This window comes from Polyodon spathula, chromosome 2 (genome assembly GCF_017654505.1).
Source record: "Polyodon spathula isolate WHYD16114869_AA chromosome 2, ASM1765450v1, whole genome shotgun sequence".
Taxonomy (NCBI): domain Eukaryota; kingdom Metazoa; phylum Chordata; class Actinopteri; order Acipenseriformes; family Polyodontidae; genus Polyodon; species Polyodon spathula.
In genome coordinates this window covers 30,029,044-30,047,310 of record NC_054535.1, presented here as the reverse complement: position 1 = coordinate 30,047,310, position 18,267 = coordinate 30,029,044, and the positions used below count along the sequence as shown (strand labels likewise).

The 18,267-nt window shown below is 35.4% G+C and overlaps 2 protein-coding genes across 2 annotated transcripts; both read left to right on the top strand.

The window, feature by feature from the left end:
* Positions 1 to 4,825: 4,825 nt before the first annotated feature.
* On the top strand, positions 4,826 to 9,488 carry fga (fibrinogen alpha chain). Its single transcript, XM_041219569.1, has 5 exons — positions 4,826 to 4,934; positions 5,499 to 5,618; positions 6,244 to 6,427; positions 7,096 to 7,241; positions 8,207 to 9,488. The coding sequence occupies exons 1-5, from the start codon at positions 4,881 to 4,883 to the stop codon at positions 9,257 to 9,259; spliced, it is 1,557 nt and encodes a 518-aa protein (XP_041075503.1). The 5' UTR covers positions 4,826 to 4,880; the 3' UTR covers positions 9,260 to 9,488.
* Positions 9,489 to 9,739: 251 nt separating this feature from the next.
* Positions 9,740 to 13,780, top strand: LOC121327852 (fibrinogen alpha chain). The gene is made up of 5 exons (XM_041272129.1): positions 9,740 to 9,874; positions 11,726 to 11,850; positions 12,105 to 12,288; positions 12,731 to 12,876; positions 13,312 to 13,780. The coding sequence occupies exons 3-5, from the start codon at positions 12,132 to 12,134 to the stop codon at positions 13,594 to 13,596; spliced, it is 588 nt and encodes a 195-aa protein (XP_041128063.1). The 5' UTR covers positions 9,740 to 9,874; positions 11,726 to 11,850; positions 12,105 to 12,131; the 3' UTR covers positions 13,597 to 13,780.
* Positions 13,781 to 18,267: the final 4,487 nt, after the last annotated feature.

The window sequence follows — 18,267 nt, the reverse complement described above, 5'->3', positions numbered from 1 at the left end:
TATATATATATATATATATATATATATATATATATATATATATATATATATATATATATATATATATACACACACACAAGCAGGTCACTGAAAAGAAAATAACACTACAATATAAAATCAAAACAATCTCGAGTGAAAACATAAAAGTAAATGTGAAAACAGTGTTTGGTACTCGCTCGGGTATACGAAACAGATATGTCGACAGCAAAGCCACACTTCAGCAAACAGGAAGTTGATTTCTTTTTTTTTATGGAACAACCCACAGCAGCGTCTTGGTTTCAGGACGTGTTCAGTACGGTTTGATAGAAACGGCTTGTTTATATAGTATACTAAATTGTTAACAAGTAAACAATTAGGCAGTTAAGGTATAAGAAAAGAAAGGAATGAAAGGATTGATAGAATTAAAATAATCTGCCTGGGTCCTACTATCCTGCCTGTTGCAGTCCACTTGTACACAAGTAAATATTGTTTTTGTTTCCCAATCTGTTACATGATGGTAGTGGTGTTTTTTAAATAGATAATTGTGACAAAGTGGTTAACAGTGTGCTGGTGCATGTGATTAATAATCAGACAAACAATGATAATCCAGGTGCAATGAAGGTTTAATTGTATAATCCAATGTCTGATGGCTAACAGCAGTAAACAATAAAAATGTTAATGAAGCAATACAGTGGCATGTATTGCTTATTTATAATCTGCGGGTTTGCCCCAAAATAATAACAGTCCCGTTTCAGTTCACCCACATGTAACACATACACAAACACAACACCAGTCCAGCTCTAGTGCTTGTAGTGAATATAGTTCTTTCGTGACAAAAAAGTAGAGAGATGTTGTTCCAGATTTAGTGCTGGCCTTTGACGACAGCTCCAGATTGTGTTAGCCATCCAGATAATAATATAACACTATATTAATAATGACAAACAAAACAAACAAAACACTCCCGTATCATAACACAGGTTCTCCTTTTGGTTGTTCGATTTAACTATTCACAAAGGTACAGATCACCTCACTACGTGCCCTTTATATACCGTCAACCATGACCCCTTGGTCAACGCGTGCATCCGCTGCTCCAATCCGTGGATGCCACACACACACTAGGTACAGCAACACCATAACATCACATAATGCACAATGCGTGCATGCAAAAACGTACTTGTCATTGTAGTGTGAATGAGTAGAAAGCACGCACGCACTGTGCATTTTGTGATGTTATGGTGTTGCTGTGCCTAGTGCGTGCTTACAATTTGTACCATAGATATTCCACAATTTTCATTATATCTATGGTTTGTACTATGCTACTTCCTGAAGTTCAGGACATGAGAAGGCTGATGTATTAAGCTGCTTGTGATGATTCAGTTAGGTGACATCTTTCTATGAAAATCACTGCGGCACTGAAAGTGACTAGATTTTTAACTAGTCGTGTTTTCATTTTTTTGTCGCTAGGAAATGTGAAAGTCGTTAGATCTAGTGACAAAATTGCTATGTTGACAACACTGACCATGGTCCTCCAACGCTCTTAAGTTCTGGATATGGCTGCATGGCGGGCTTGCAGAGCAAAAAAAAAGCGGACTACTGACGGCACTCATTTTGGAATGCTCGTCTTCGTCTCTCCCGAGTTAGCTCGGGTTGCAGCGTTGAGCCAGTTTGAATAATAACTGGACATTCCAAATTGGGAGAAATTTGTAAAATGAATAAAAATAATTGTTCAAAAAGAGACTTTTGGAAATACCTGGAAGAATTATTCAATTAATTTATCAATCAACACAAAAATGTTAAACCATGTGGCCAGATTAAATTCAATAGAGTATATCCTGACTAGTCTATGAAATCATGCAATAATTAAGGGACATATATATTTTTTGTGAAATCTGATGTAACTGGTGAAATTCTGATGTAAAGGACTACACATTCTACCTGAAGACCACATGCTTTCTAAAAATTTTGATATTTATGAATTGTCCAGTCATTAAATGAATAAAAACAATGTTTATATGCTAATGGAGTGTAACTAGGATGGGTAAGAAACCCCAGATAAGGGATGTCCATAATGCTGGGGTTATCCTATTTAGGCATCGGGCCCAGTTGTTTAGTGTGCTCTAGACTGGCTTGGTGAGCTATTTTATAGACTCAGCTGCCCTTTTTCTCTCCCTGGTTATCAAATTGCATTGATCTGAATTGAGCTGAATGTGTTGATATGTATTTGACATAAAGGTGTGTATATATATATATATATATATATATATATATATATATATATATATATATATATATATATATATATACACACACACACACACACACACACACACAGCTCTGGAAAAAATTAAGAGACCACTGAAAAATTATCAGTTTCTCTGGTTTTACTATTTATAGGTATGTGTTTGGGTAAAATGAACATTTTTGTTTTATTCTATAAACTACTGACAACATTTCTCCCAAATTCTAAATAAAAATATTGTCATTTAGAGCATTTATTTGCAGAAAATGACAACTGGTCAAAATATCAAAAAAGATGCAGTGTTGTCAGACCTCGAATAATGCAAAGAAAATAAGTTCATATTCATTTTTAAACAACACTATACTAATGTTTTAACTTAGGAAGAGTTCAGAAATCAATATTTGGTGGAATAACCCTGATTTTCAAGCACAGCTTTCATGCATCTTGGCATGCTCTCCACCAGTCTTTCACATTGATGTTGGGTGACTTTATGCCACTCCTGGCGCAAAAATTCAAGCAGCTCGGCTTTATTTGATGGCTTGTGACCATCCATCTTCCTCTTGATCACATTCCAGAGGTTTTCAATGGGGTTCAGGTCTGGAGATTGGGCTGGCCATGACAGGGTCTTGATCTGGTGGTCCTCCATCCACACCTTGATTGACCTGACTGTGTGGCATGGACCATTGTCCTGCTCGAAATAACAATCCTAAGAGTTGGGGAATATCGTCAGAACAGAAGGAAGCAAGTTTTCTTCCAGGACAACCTTGTACTTGGCTTTCATACCAAAGCTGCCCGATTCCGGCCTTGCTGAAGCACCCCCAGATCATCACCGATCCTCCACCACATTTCACAGTGGGTACAAGACACTGTGGCTTGTAGGCCTCACCAGGTCTCCGTCTAACCATTAGACGACCAGGTGTTGGGCAAAGCTGAAAATTGGACTCATCTGGGGGTGCTTCAGCAAGGCTGGAATCGGGCAGATTTGTCTTTGTGAAGGACGCATGAATCAAGCCAAGTACAAGATTGTCCTGGAAGAAAATTTGTTACCTTCTGCTCTGACAATGTTCCCCAACTCTGAGGATTGTTTTTTCCAGCAGGACAATGCTCCATGCCACACAGCCAGGTCAATCAAGGTGTGGATGGAGGACCACCAGATCAAGACCCTGTCATGGCCAGCCCAATCTCCAGACCTGAACCCCATTGAAAACCTCTGGAATGTGATCAAGAGGAAGATGGATGGTCACAAGCCATCAAACAAAGCCAAGCTGCTTGAATTTTTGCGCCAGGAGTGGCATAAAGTCACCCAACATCAATGTGAAAGACTGGTGGAGAGCATGCCAAGACGCATGAAAGCTGTGCTTGAAAATCAAGGTTATTCCACCAAATATTGATTTCTGAACTCTAGCTTGCTGGCCTTATTTGCCTTGGTCACAAGGATAGTGGTACTCAAAAGGAGAGCTGTGGGTGGACTATTTGATGCCAATATTGTCACACTTATAAATATATTGTTATCCCATAAATAAACCACTGCCCCCTCTGTAAGAAATAAGAAAAAGGATCTGAATAAGTGAATCATTCAAATTGATATTTGTCTTGGCAGACAACATTGCAGAAAGCCATTTTCGAGGGTTAAATGAGAATGCCAAAACTCCCACAGAACAATAAACAGCTTCTGTTGTTTTTAGAAAGATGCTAAATCATTGTAAGCTTGAGCAACCAACTAAATTCTCTCCAGTTATTTAATTCCATCAGACAGCAATGGTTATCAATACCGGTATACAGCTCTTGCCAAAAGTTTTGCATCACTTAAAATTTTAGGATTGAGACATAATTAAAAAAAATAAATATATAAAAAAAATGGAAGCCATAATAATAGCACAGTACTAGATTTTGAAATGTCAACTTTTTCAATTATTGTCAGTTTTTTTTAAAAAAAACCTACAAAACAATATGTAATTCAATTTGTTATTATAACATTATTCAGCAGGTTTTATTAGACTTTATGATGCAAAATTTGATAATTCCATAGGGTCATGCAAAACTTTTGACCACAGCTGTATTATACAGTAGTAGCTAACACTGAAGTTACTTGGCAAGGATGTAAAGTAACCTGTTCTTCTTTTATTTTTGTGTGATATAACAGCAATCATGCATGGTAATATTATGTTATGCTATATCTTTTTCTAGAGATGATACACACTCAGTCACATCCTGTCAGAGTGGTAACATTGTTTTGCAATATGCTATGAAAGAACACAATGTTTTCAAACTTTGTTGTACTAATATTACAAATGTTCAATGTTCAATCTCTAGATAAGAGTGTAGATCAATTGCCTGTTACAAAATGATCTCCGGAGGGTGGGGGTGGTTTATGTACATAGATGTTTAGAAATCAGCCCAGTCCTTTCTGTGCAAATTTTAAAAAATCGATAGCTACTTCTCTGAAGCTAACCCCACTTTTCTGTTGTGTCAGCAGAACATCAGGCCAGCAGGTTCAGCCAAAACTAACCACCTCTGAAAAAATGTGAAGAAAGTTCAATTAATCATTTACAGGAACCTGGCTGGCAGTGACTAACATCACGGTGATCAGAAAGGGGTTCAAATTGGAAGCAGAAGCAGGGAAATTTATCATTTGAACTCTTCTGTAGACTCAACAGGAACGATGAGGCAGTTACACCTCCTCTGCTGTTTGCTAGCTGTCTTCTCTACAGCATGGGTAGGGTGCTTTTCTTTTCTTTTTCTTCTGTAAAACTTTGCAAAGATTAAAGCAGCACCCATTACCATTTTACCAGGGGAAAAAATATATCTTGGTAACTAGCTTGACATTAAGTTTGTACAAGGTCTTGAGGTTTCATTAAATATAGAGTAAGGTGTAAAACTATAAGTTTGAATTTAGAATATTTGGGCAGGGTGGTAAATCGGATAGATTTTTTAAAAATAATCTTTGTATTATTTATATGCATCTACTGTTTATAAAACAACTACAAACATTTGATTAGAAGATGGGTAGCTTACAGACTGCATGATGAGAATCCAATTGAATCCCTGTGAACAGGTCACTCTAGAGCAGGGAGTACTTCTAGTGTCAAACCACATACTTCATTATAAGAACTTATCTGGTCATATTTACTGTGATTGAAGAACCATCAGTTTAGGTATTACATGTGTTTGTCAATGTAAAATATCTTGTGTTATGTTTAGTTTCAGAATGACTAGTAATAATCAAATGCAGCTACTGGACTGTCAATATTCATCTGTTCATTTATTTATCTATGTTCAGTCAGAGGAAGTTTCTTTTGGGGACATTGCACAAGGAAGAGGACCAAGGCCTGTAGAACTGGGTCACAAAAGTCAGTGTGCAACTGAAAAAGAATGGGCTGCCTGTACAGACGATGACTGGGTAAGAAATCCTGAGTTCATATGACTATGTTGATTTTTTTTTTTTTTTTGGAGCTCTGCAAAACCTGTATTTTCAGTGCTGCTGAAATGCATCTTTATTTGATTAATGCTATCAATCCAGCCAATCAATTATGATTTTAAAGGATTTAGTTACATTTATTAGGTTGATGTAATGTTAGCTATTCGCTTTTATTATTATAATCTATAGATTTTAGTATTTTCATATTTTAGTGTTACGGTACACGTTAACTTGTGTTTGTGCATCAAAGAAAGACCTGTAAAAAAAAAAAAAAAAAAAAAAAAAAAAAAAAGTCTATGGGTAATGATTTACAGTGATTATATGTGCTTTACCATACTTTCACTACACTTTATTACACTTTGCTATGCTTTTACTATGGTAAACTTTTACAAGGACAAATTCTTATTTCTTTCAAGGTGGAAATCAGCAGAAAAATCTGCTCTACAAAATGATCTTTTTTGAGAGGCTTTCTTGTGAAACCTCAATCATTTGTGTCACAGATTGCATTTGCATAACAAATTGATCATATTTATTTGATCCTATTAAAGCCATTTCCCTCTATGTTAATGTATATGCATTTTTTTTTTCATTCATTAATTTGCAATAGGGTTTCAAATGTCCATCTGGCTGTAGAGTACAGGGGCTTTTAAGCCAGACAGATCGGGATATCGCGCAAAGAATTGACAGAATTCGAAAATTTCTAGAGGAAAACAAGAACAGATACAAATCAACTGATCAGTTCACCAAACAAACCTATGATGACATAAGAGAACATCTCATCTTAGATTCAGGCAAGTTTACAACTTTTTCAAATATACGTTGAGTGTGGGGTCATTGTTATACTGTTAATATGGCAAGGAAAATAATTGCAATTATACCCAGTATTTGTAAATACCTCATAACATCCTCTGTCATAGGTAAATTTAAAATTCTACTTTTATAATACTGCTACCTGTACACCAGTTTTGTAGTTACACATTGTGGTGGTTACCAGGATGATATAGAAAGAATGTATGGACACTGGCTTTGGTCAAGTAGTCCCACTTTATAACGCTATAGCCAGGAGCCACAGTTACGAGACCGTGCTATTTGTGTTCTGAAAGTGCTAGTGGAATGGCATTATGGGTCAAATGGGAGACACTGCTATGCGGCTTTGTAACTAGTGCAGTACCAAGGAGAGCACTGTATTTATATGTACATTTATTTGTAAGAGTTCTGGGAAGACACTTATATTAGAATGTTCTAATTATTTGACATAACATCATATTACTTTTAATTTTAGTCTTCTGTACTGTAACATTCATTGGCAAAATGTAATAGATCAACTTTCAAAGACATTTTTTAACTGCCTCCCTCATATCTTGTTATGTGTTTATACCCTCTTTCATTATTATGTACTTTTGTTTTTATTTGTTGTTTATTTAATTATTTGTGTTTGTTTGTTTGTTTGTTATTGCAGGAAACAATAATAAGTATGTTAATCTGGCTGATCAATTACGTAGAAGAATTGTTGCTCTGAAGCTAAAAATTGACGACCAGCTAAAAGTACTTATAGTACTGAAGGACAAAATCCGAGAACAAGTTGATACAATGCAAGCACTTGAGGTAAAATAAATACATGTGAAGATTATATACTATATATGGCGAATACAGTAATTAATTTTACTAAACTGAACGGACCATTATGTTCTGCTTACAGTATATAGTTTTTATAGTAGTAGGATCTGTTCTTATAGTGAATCTAAAACACTGGGAACATTTAAAAAAAGATTACATTCTGTGCTTTTAAATTGGTTCCCCCCAGCATAGGAGAAAGGTATGCTAACAGGGAACAAGCCTTGATGTGCATGCCGAATTACCTTTTATAGTTGCCAAACTTTTCTTATGTTCTTATAGGTACTTATTATACCAAAAAGACTGCACATGTGTTTGGGATGCCCCTTATTGCAATATTGTTACATGTCAAGCATCTACATTATTAAAATCTAATGGTCTCTTGAGTGGCACATCCAGTAAAGGCACTCTGCGTGGCGTGCAGGATGCACCCTATAGCCTGGACATCGCCGGTTTGAGTCCAGGCTATTCCATTGCCAACCATGGATTGGAGTTCCCTGGGGGCGGAGCACAATTGGGGGGCAGTTGATTAGGTCTGCTAGAGTGTCCTCGGCTCACCGTGCACCAGCGACCCCTGTAGTCTGGCAGGGCGCCTGCGTGCTTGCCTGTAAGCTGCCTGGAGCTGCATAGTCCTCCGACACTTGAGCCGAATATATAAATAATCGGATATTCTAAATTGGGAGAAAAAATGTTTTAAAAAATTGGGGACTACTAAATTTAAAAAAAAATTATATATATATATATATATATATATATATATATATATATATATATATATATATATATACGCATATATAACTTGCGATTTCTTGATGTTTTACACGTCATTGGTGTTTTATGAAAACGATTATCTTTCTTTTCTCTAGAAAGATTGGAGAATATGGAGTGTCTTATGCTTGTATTTCTTTTTTTTTAATTCAAAACTAATTTTCCATTTGTATTTTCTTTTGTTTTAGGTGGACATTGACATTAAGATTCGATCTTGCAAAGGCTCATGTGCAAGTGCTTTTGTTTACAGTGTCAACATGGAGAGTTATGTAACTCTGAAAAAACAAATATCTCAGATAGAAAACATCAATTTTCAGGGAGTTGAAAATGCGAACTCCATGAGAATAGTCAAGATGAGGTCCTTGAGGGGAGATGAAACAGTGTCCACTGTATACAAGTCCACACTGGCTAATGAAGGTGGAGACAAAAGCATATTCGGAAACGTAGAGCAACTCCGACTGTCCTTAGAAACAGCCGACTATGAGATTAAACAAGGTTCACCTGAGCTCTCGACCACTCCAGCAGTTGGGTCAGGTAGTGTTTCCATGGGCTCTTCATCTGGTGACAAAGCCTATGCCAAACTAACCAGAATCACTGGAGAATCAACCCCAGGTTCATCTGTTTCTACTAACACTAAAGTGGTCACATGTACCAAAACCATCAAAAAGAGAATTGTCTACACAAAAGATGGTCCAGTGGAGACCATTGAAATGACAGGTGGCTCCCCAGAATGTGATCATTTAGAAAGCCTGGGCACTGATGATGCTGTGCATTCATCTGTCAAAGAGGGAAAGGGTGACAGTGGTAGCTTTACAATGAAGGTGTCCGGTACCTCAGGGGGGGTAGATGGCATCTCCGATCACTTCCCCGACTTACATTCTTTCTTCAACAAACACTCAAGTTCATCCACGAGCACCAAAGAGGTTCGGGGAAGTGGCGGCTCTTCTGTAGTTACCACCTCCACTAGAGAGCTTCCGGAACACTCAAGAGTTAAAACAGTTGTGCACTCTGGTTTGGGCAGAGGTGACGGGGATTTTGAGGGCCTTGGGGAAGAGGACTTGAGTGCTTTCCGCACAGAAATAGTTTTCCCTGGTGACAACCAAATGCCCGACAGGAAAGGTTCCTCATCATATTCAAAGACCACTGTAGTAAGCAGTAGTTCAAGTAAGGGAGGTCATTTTTCTGAACAAAAGATGCGTAGTATTCGAGACATTCAGGCCCGTAACCTGAAGAAGAGATGAAAATAGAGTGGGCTAGGTGACTTTCAAGTCTCAATACTACTCACTTAAAGTTGCAAAATAAAAATAAGACCCATGGAAACCAATTAACCCCCTACCCTTACACCTAACACTTCTCCTCTGGGTAATTGTAATTGAATAATGTACACAAATAATGTCTTGTACCTGAAAAAACATGAACATAAGCTGTTATTGTAAACATCATTTCATTAAACTTACTTCATCCAAATTATTTACTTGCTTGTATTTGTTTTGTTATCTATACATTCCATAGTAACCGAAGCGTAGTCACATCACATTGCTATTACCAGATTTAACTGAAACTGAAGCATACAGTACATTCAAGACATTCAAGATATTATATATATATATATATATATATATATATATATATATATATATATATATATATATATATATATATCTCTAATATATAATATATCTACAGTGTGATATATATAGATAGATATATTTATTTATTTTTTTTTATTTATTTATTTTTATTATGAACCCAGGGTAAACCCAGCCTTGTGAAGTGTGATCCTGCTTCTACACAAGTTTACAGCTAAAAGGACCCAAGCACAAAGAAGTCAGGTGGAATTCCCCTTTGGTGATACAGTGAGTCTGTGGTTGACCTTTAGTATTTAAATGAGACTAAAATCATAATGAATGTCCAGATTAAAAATGATTGGGCGGTGGCGGGGTGGGGAGGTTCCATATTGTGAAACATGGGGGAGCCCCACAGATATAGACCATGGCCTAGAAATGTTGCATCACCTACATTATTTTTTTGATTGATTCAAAAACCTACACCACACAATTTAGACGTTTTATTTAACACCATGTAATCAAAGAAACTACAGAACAATGTTGCACAAGTCTACCAGAAGCCATAATAGTTGTACAATAGTATTTAAGGCATGTTGGATTTCAAAATGTCACATCTTTTAATTGTCAATTTTTGACATACTGCAATGCGGTATGTAATTCAATATGTTAACGAGCATTCGACTGTGAAGCAAAATTATGTATAGGTGCATTTGTACTGTGGGCTAGGTTCTGAGGTACATGCTTTTTTTTTTTTTTTAAACACTTTCATACTAAATTTTCTACTTGATAACATTAATTAAAACAATGTTTCAATATTAACTAAATTGAGTTATTAATCAAATTGATTAATCTCAATTGATTTATTAAAATGTTTGGATATACTGTTACTTGACTGATTACTGTCTTGTTCACAGTCATCTTAAAATAACATTAGAATATGTTTAGTTGAAGAAGAAAAATACATTTTTGACCGATTAAGTGGTTAAGATCATACTGGATTCATATTTTGTAGCTGAAATAATACATTTTACTCACAAAGGACTATATTTTTAAGGAACTACTATTTTTAACTACACAGCTCCCTCATTATGATGCTGTAGTCAGATGCCTTTGGTAAGATGCTTTGTAATTTGTGCTAAATAGCAGGAATATATGAGCTAATGTATTGGAAAATGAGTCACCTATAGTGATTTTTTAAATAAACTATAGCTATGGCATATAGAATTAAACACATTTTGCTTCAGAAAACTGAAATAAACCTGCTTAATAATGTAACATTAACATAAGAATAACATGCCGCTTTGTAGTTTTCCACAGACTTCATGAAAAACTGACAAAAAGTTTTAAAAAATGACATTTCAAAAACTAACATGAAATGCTTTACTACTATTATGGCTTCCGGCAGACTTTTACAATATCACTTTGTGGTTTCTTTGATTACATGATGTTAATTAAAAGATCTAAATTATGTTCATATATTATGTTTATTTTAATTATGCCTCAAGTGATGCTAAACTGTTGGCCATAGCTGTAGAGCCACACAATATAATTCAAGGTATCTGCTTACAAGAAACGTTTCTGTATGATTCTTCCTGTGTTGCCAGTATTGCAGTGATATATTTGACATCATATTCTGTATTTACATATAACACTGCAATAAAAACAACACAGCAAAGGAAAGTGAATGCAGCTCTTGTAAACACTGCAGTGTGCTCTCTAACTCAAGGTATTCTGTAGCACTTGCTTGCCCTTGCTTACCCAGGCTTACCCTTGCTCATGAAACACGAGTACACGTACAGCTGAACCTGTGGTTGAGACTCCAAACTGATGGGTTTTAAAAATCTGATGGAAACAGTGGGGGGTTTCTGTGGTTGTCAATAAGATATGAATTGTGGATCTGAAATGAATATATTTTAAATGATCCCTATCATTTAAAAAATACTAAAATAAACTTAAATTCAAAGACAAACATTTTGGTGAGAAGTCTTTTTCAGTGCCATTTTTTACATATGTTATACAGCAAATGCTGTCATTATAATACTTATAATACACGGTAAATACTTTTTTTTTAATTCAGAGGCATATTAAACTGTACTAAAAATTACTCAACTTAAAAGTACTTTATCTTCCATGTTGCAGTTTGTAAAAGAGCAAGAGAACAACCAGCAGTTGAACCGAGCTATGGACCTAAAACTGGTTATCAGAGGCCTAAAACTAGATGTTTCACAAAAAAAGAATTTCCTGCATGCTCTGATGATGATTTGGTAAATATCATACCTTTATATTCAGCTTTCCATATAAAATCAGATTTTATAATATGATGTACAGTACAAATTATATATTTACGAATTACTTTATGACCGTTTGACTTGTACTTGTGATATAACTCAGGAATCCACATAGAACACATGATAGCAGGAATGGTGAATAGAAACATCTTAAAATAGGAAAACAGTTAAAATGCTCATGTGGGTGGTAAGTTGTATCGGTTATATTATTTTATGACATTGCTTTACAGGCCAGCACATGTCCATCAGGCTGCAGAATGCAAGGCCTAATCAACACAGCTGACAGGACATTTTTTAACAGAGTCAACAAAATATGCCAGTTTTTACAGGAAAGTGAAAATAATGCAGAACATGCTAACAACGTGACCAGCGAAGCCTATGCTGTTATCAGAAAAAACGTTGTTCAGAACTATGGCAAGTAACATTATATAAAAAAAAAAAAAAGCACACCATTAGGAGCTAATTTCACAGATCCCGACTAGCATTACTCTTGAACTACCTTGCCTCCATTAACATTTGAAAATCCAGGATTAGTGCTATTGGGTTCTGTGAAACAAGCTGTGTGATGTAACATAGTTTTTATTCACGTTGAAATTTAGATACATATTCAAATGGGATTCATTGTGCTTTTGTCATTTCTATACTATAAATTAAATTTAGACTTTAAATTTGAAAGGTTACATTATACAATTATATATATATATATATATATATATATATATATATATATATATATATATAATATATATATATAGATATATATATAATGGCCGTTCGTATTGCTTTTACTGTCTCGTGTCAATGAGAGTTGTGCTAAGGTGTTGTACCCATTTTGTGTGCTTCCTGTTTATTTTAGTAACTGGTATTAAGTATGTGGAGAAGGCAGAAGAGTTATACAAAAACATTACTGCTCTGAAGCAACAAACTGCCGCGCTGGCAAAGAAGATGAGCACCCTACGCAGTATCATTCAACAAAAAGTCAATGAGATACACCAAATGGAGGTAACAAGTTTAAATATGAAAAATATATGAAAAACAACTATTGTATCAGTGCTGGAAATATTCCACAGTTCATATGCCAAACTGGACCAAGTTTGTCTTCTGTTTTTTCCTCTTTTTTTTTGTTTTTTTTTTTACCCGTTGAGTAAGATCATTAATGATGAACTTACATTTTTTTTTCTTTTTTTTTTTTTTTTTTTTTTACAATGTTGATAAATGTATTGATTTGTATACAACATATGTCCAACATGTACTGGCACAGATTAATTAATTCACAGAGATCGATGGGACTCATGCTGTTTATTTTAACTGAAAAATAGCAAGGCAGAACATGGGCCTGATTGTAAAGAAATGTGCAACAAATGCCCCATGTTTGAAGTTACAAAGATAGTACACATTTCTAAATAAGTAAATACAGCTTAAAACTGTGTTTTTCAGGTTGACATTGACATAAAGATACGGGCTTGCAAAGGCTCGTGTGCAAAGCTCTTTGTCTACAGTATCGAAAGGGAGAGCTACTTAATCCTGGACAAACACCTGTCTCAATTAGACAGCATCTCCAAAGGAAGAGTAAAACCTGCAGAGTTGAGAGTTGTCAAAATGAGACCCATAAATGAAGCTACCTTAGTTTCCAAGGATTACACTTCCTTGCCACGTGAAGGAAATGTGGCATTAAATCATTTTGAAGATGTAGAGCAATATCAATTGGCCTTAGAAAATTAAATAGCAGAAGTAAAAAAAAAAAAAAAAAAAAATCAACCTAAAACATGTTCTTGGGTTCAAACCCTAATAAGGCATTTATATTGGGGTTCTTCCATGACTAGAGTCCTGTAAAAAATTGTTTTATAATTTTTCGTTTTATTTTTCAAACATTTTGTTTTAATACAGATACACATTAATAAGACAACTCATATTTTTTTTTTTTACATTTTGACATAAACAGACCTAGCACAGAAAAATAATTTAGGTACCATAATTTCTCTTTTTTTTTTTTTTTACAGTAAATACTGCCCATGCCCTCTACAAAAATACAGTAAGATAAAATAAAAATATATATATTTACACTGCCTTACTATTGTCTGGCTGTCATAATAATCTCACATACAGCAATCTACCCATTTAAAAAAAAAAAAAGATAGGAATTGTATTTCAATCCCATTGTGCTGAAGCAGGGCTCCAGTATACAACTTGCAGTATTTAAACACTAAGTAAACCAGATTCATTCATTCAAATCCAAAACAGCATTTTCTCTGGTGCAAAGTTTGATACGAATATAAAATGTGAGCATATTTACCCAGCATATTTCCACTCAAACACAAATGTCACTTTCTCCTCAACATTTTATTGGTTCAGGGTCCAGTAATACAGAAGCCATTCAGATACAATAAGGTGATATTAGGGTATGACTTGATTAGTGAAGTTATACCACAATGGCTTTACAATAGCAGGAAAAAGCCAATATATTACTTCATGAAATCTTACCTGGGTGGGTCAATTAAAATGCCTAACATAATAATATTTCTAAATCAAGCAAGATTATGATGGGGTTATATATGCCCTGGTGAGACCACCTATGAATACGGTATTCAGTTTTGGTCTCCACTTTACAAAAGAACAATGAGAAGAGACTGATGCCAGAGCTCACGGGTACAAGCTGCTGGATGAAGCCTACTAAGTCCAGAAAAATGGGTTGGAAAAGACTTTTTAAAATCCTAACATCGATCAGGAAAGTCAACCCCAGTCTCCAGATTTAACACATATTACGTTTTCAAAAGAACTCTGTGACAAAATTGTTGAAAGGCACAGTGTATCCATCTGCTAATGGATTTTTTCAGCAGGATAATGCCCCATGCCACAAGACTAGAACTGTCCAGGAATGGTTCCACGAACATGACAGTGAATTCAGCTTACTGCAGTGACCTGCCTAGTCACCAGATCTCAATCCAATTGAGCATTTGTGGGATGAGATGGAACGAGTTATTCGGAGGAGAGATCCACTACCAGCCAACTTGACACAACTGTGGGAAGCATTGGAGTCAACATGGGCCAGTATCCCTGTGGAACGCTTTCGACACCTTGTAGAGTCCATGCCCAGACGAATTGAGGCTGTTCTGAGGCCAAAAGGGGGTGGAACTCAATATTAAGAAGGTGTTCCTAATGTTTTGTATATATATATATATATATATATATATATATATATATATATATATATATATATATATATATATATATATATATATATATATATTCCAGAACCTTGATTTTACTCTTCTTTAACCATTCTGAAGTAAATTTTTATGTGTGCCTTGAATTGTTGTTGTGTTGTAATGTCCAATTGCTCTTTAAATCAAGATTTGTAGCGGAGGGTTTCAGATAATTGGCCAATATCTTCTGGTGTGCTATGGAATCCATTTTGCCATGTCATTAGAGTAAAAACAGCCCCACAGAAGGATATTACCACCGCCATGCTTCACACTAGGTATGGTATTCATTTCATTGTACACCATATCAGTGTGACCAATTAGCTCGATTTCAGTTTCAGCACTCCACAAAAACTTTTACCGGAACTTATATCCATCATTCATATGCCATTTAGCAAACTTTAAATGACTGTCCTTGTGACGTTTTCCTAAGAGTGGCTTTTTCCTTGGCCTGTGATTCTTGAAATCTGGACCGATGACTGAAATGGAAACCCCAGTCCCACTTGCAGTCAATTCACTTTGAATATCTTTGGCAGTCAATCTCAGATTGTTATTAACCTTCCTCACAATTCTTTTACTTGTTCTTGGTGAAAGAACCTTCTTTCTTCCAGACAGAGGGAGCATTGTGTCAGTACCATGAGTCTTGTACTTCTTGATAATATAAGCAATGGTTGAAATTGGGATACTCAAATGCTTGAAAATCTTCTTGTATCCTTCTCCAGCTTTATGACAATAAATAATTTTCTGCCTGTCTTTAGATAGGTCTTTACTTTTTCCCATATTGACTTATTGGTAATGACAGCAATCATCCTATGCCTAACCCCCTTTTATTCTCTCTAGGAATGTTCACCTACAATCCAGCATTTTCTAGACTTTTCTAGATTTAGGTTCTGCAGTATCAAATTGAAATTTCTAGCATTTTGTAGACAACACTATCATAGCATCAAAGGGTATGAACACTTTTGAATTAGCTTTGAATTAGACTCCACCTGAACGGAAGCAGTACTGCTGTACTGTTTAAACCAGCTGATTACCAGAAGATATACAAGAGACTGTGGGAGGCTGTGAACAAATTATACTGTTATACTGTGTGAATCTGGGGTTGAGGGAAACTTCAAGAGTGTTTGTTTATTATTATTATTTTCCTTAGAGTTATGTTTCACCTATATTATAGATGATACTATTCCATTTTATTTTGGTCACTATTTGTACTAGTTTTACTATGTCTACTATTTATACCACTTATTGATGGCGTTTTAAGAAAGTGACAAGCGGGTATATATTATAGGACATGGGGGCTTCAGTATAATGCTATTAGTCAAGACCGTTCAGGGTGGCTGGGTCAAGTAATTTAATTGTGCTTTTTTTCACGGAGGTGCACTTGTACGGTGATCCATAGAGTGATTGAATGTTCTATAATAAAGCTTTTGGAATTGACTTGTGTTGATGTGCTCATCGCAGACACTCAGTTACATTGGGAGCCTTGAAGATCAGTGGTCCAGAGTTAGTCAAGGACCATTGGGGGCCACTGTCCTTCAGGAAAACAACCCCTTACATAGACATAGACTACAGCTACATTGTAATATGCATCCCATCTCGGTCTTTGTAAAAAGATTTAATCAAAGCAAAAACAAAAGTTTACAACAAGCGCACAATGGGGAGAAGTCTTCTCAAATATGAGAAAAAAAAATCAAATAAGCAGAGACAGAGAGAGAGGAAGTGCGGGTGACAGTGGCAGCAGACTTCAATAGAGCACATCTACAGGAACCACACAGAAGTATGCCGGCCACTCTTCAGTGAATGGGTTAGCCTGAATTTCAAAAAAATACTAAACAGAAAAAAATAAGTTTTAAATCTTTCCTTTCCACTGTATTCCCATTGTTTCTGCCATACATTCATTGTGTTTGCTTTAGCCAGAGCCAAGGTATTGTTATGTCAATTTGTTCATTTGGAGTTGCTTTTTTGTTTTAGAATCCACAATTTAATTTCCTAAGATACCCAAGTGACTTGGAATCCAGTCTATCGGAATATCTTTACCATTTTTATAGCTTGTATGGAACTACTGAATAATGTCATATATAATATCTATCCTATTTCCTGTTTCCAATTTTAATGCCTGTAAGCTTAGAGAATCTGTAAAAATCACAATATTCTTTTATTTATATTTTTCTGTTTTGTCTATGGCCATAATTATTGCAATAAGCAGTAAATACTGATTTGATGTGATAATCTTCCCCTTTTACTTATTTCAAATTTGTTATAGTAAGCATATTCTGTTTTCCCAGATTAAGGGTCTTTTGATCCATCTGTGTATATCTGCAACATCTCTTCCTTATTTTTTAACATATTCCTGTCCTTTTGTCTTAGTTTCCATTTGATTTCCTTTCTTGCTAATCATTATGGTTAACAGTTTACATATTTTTGGTTTCTTAAACATCCATTTTGGCAATATTTCATCTGTTTTCCATTATTTTTATTTCCTCAATCTTAATCTCTTTTGCCTAGTTTGTCATAGAATGTGAATGTTCCACCAGCGAATGTTCCACCAGCTTTTCCCCATTTTTCCTTTTCATATTCGTGATACCAATTTATTACAATACTACCCCTCACTGGATGTTCCTCACTAAAGGATTTAATCTTGTTCCAATACCTTATATTTAGTAATTTGCTCCATCTCTCCTGTCTTTACTTGCAAAGCCTCAATTAGTAATGATCTCATTGTTCCTGTACATAGTCGTAATGCCTATGCCTCAATTTGTGTTTGGCCAATTGTGGGACTACCCCTGGGAGCTCCCATCCTCAGCAAAGGAATAGCCTGGAATTGAACCGGTGACATCCAGACTATAGTGCACATCCTGCACTCTAGCAAGTGTTTTTACTGGATGTAAAATATTTGTGTAAATAATTTTGCAAATACCTCCTTTTTTAACCCTGCTGATCAAATCAGTTTGTAAATTACGGTTTATAACGCTGGTACTGTATTGTTTTGCAAACCCCAATTTCCAATACACGTTTCATAAAGTCTGCAAATAGAGAATATAGAATCCATGTTAAAAAATAAATAAATAAATAAATAGAAGCACCTAAAAAGGTCTCCCCACAGTGGCAAAGCAAGGTTCTAACGAGAGCCTTTACTTCTAGAGTGTAAGCATTATTAAAAGCACGGTGGAAAGAAAGAACAACGTAAACGAAA

Excerpts from the sequence above, each read along its gene's own strand:
- fga (XM_041219569.1), top strand. The coding sequence starts at position 4,881 with ATGAGGCAGTTACACCTCCTCTGCTGTTTGCTAGCTGTCTTCTCTACA. Across the intron at positions 4,935-5,498 it reads CTGTCTTCTCTACAGCATGG|TCAGAGGAAGTTTCTTTTGG; the intron begins GTAGGGTGCTTT and ends ATCTATGTTCAG. Across the intron at positions 7,242-8,206 it reads ATACAATGCAAGCACTTGAG|GTGGACATTGACATTAAGAT; the intron begins GTAAAATAAATA and ends CTTTTGTTTTAG.
- LOC121327852 (XM_041272129.1), top strand. The coding sequence starts at position 12,132 with ATGCAAGGCCTAATCAACACAGCTGACAGGACATTTTTTAACAGAGTC. Across the intron at positions 12,289-12,730 it reads AAACGTTGTTCAGAACTATG|TAACTGGTATTAAGTATGTG; the intron begins GCAAGTAACATT and ends TGTTTATTTTAG. Across the intron at positions 12,877-13,311 it reads ATGAGATACACCAAATGGAG|GTTGACATTGACATAAAGAT; the intron begins GTAACAAGTTTA and ends TGTGTTTTTCAG.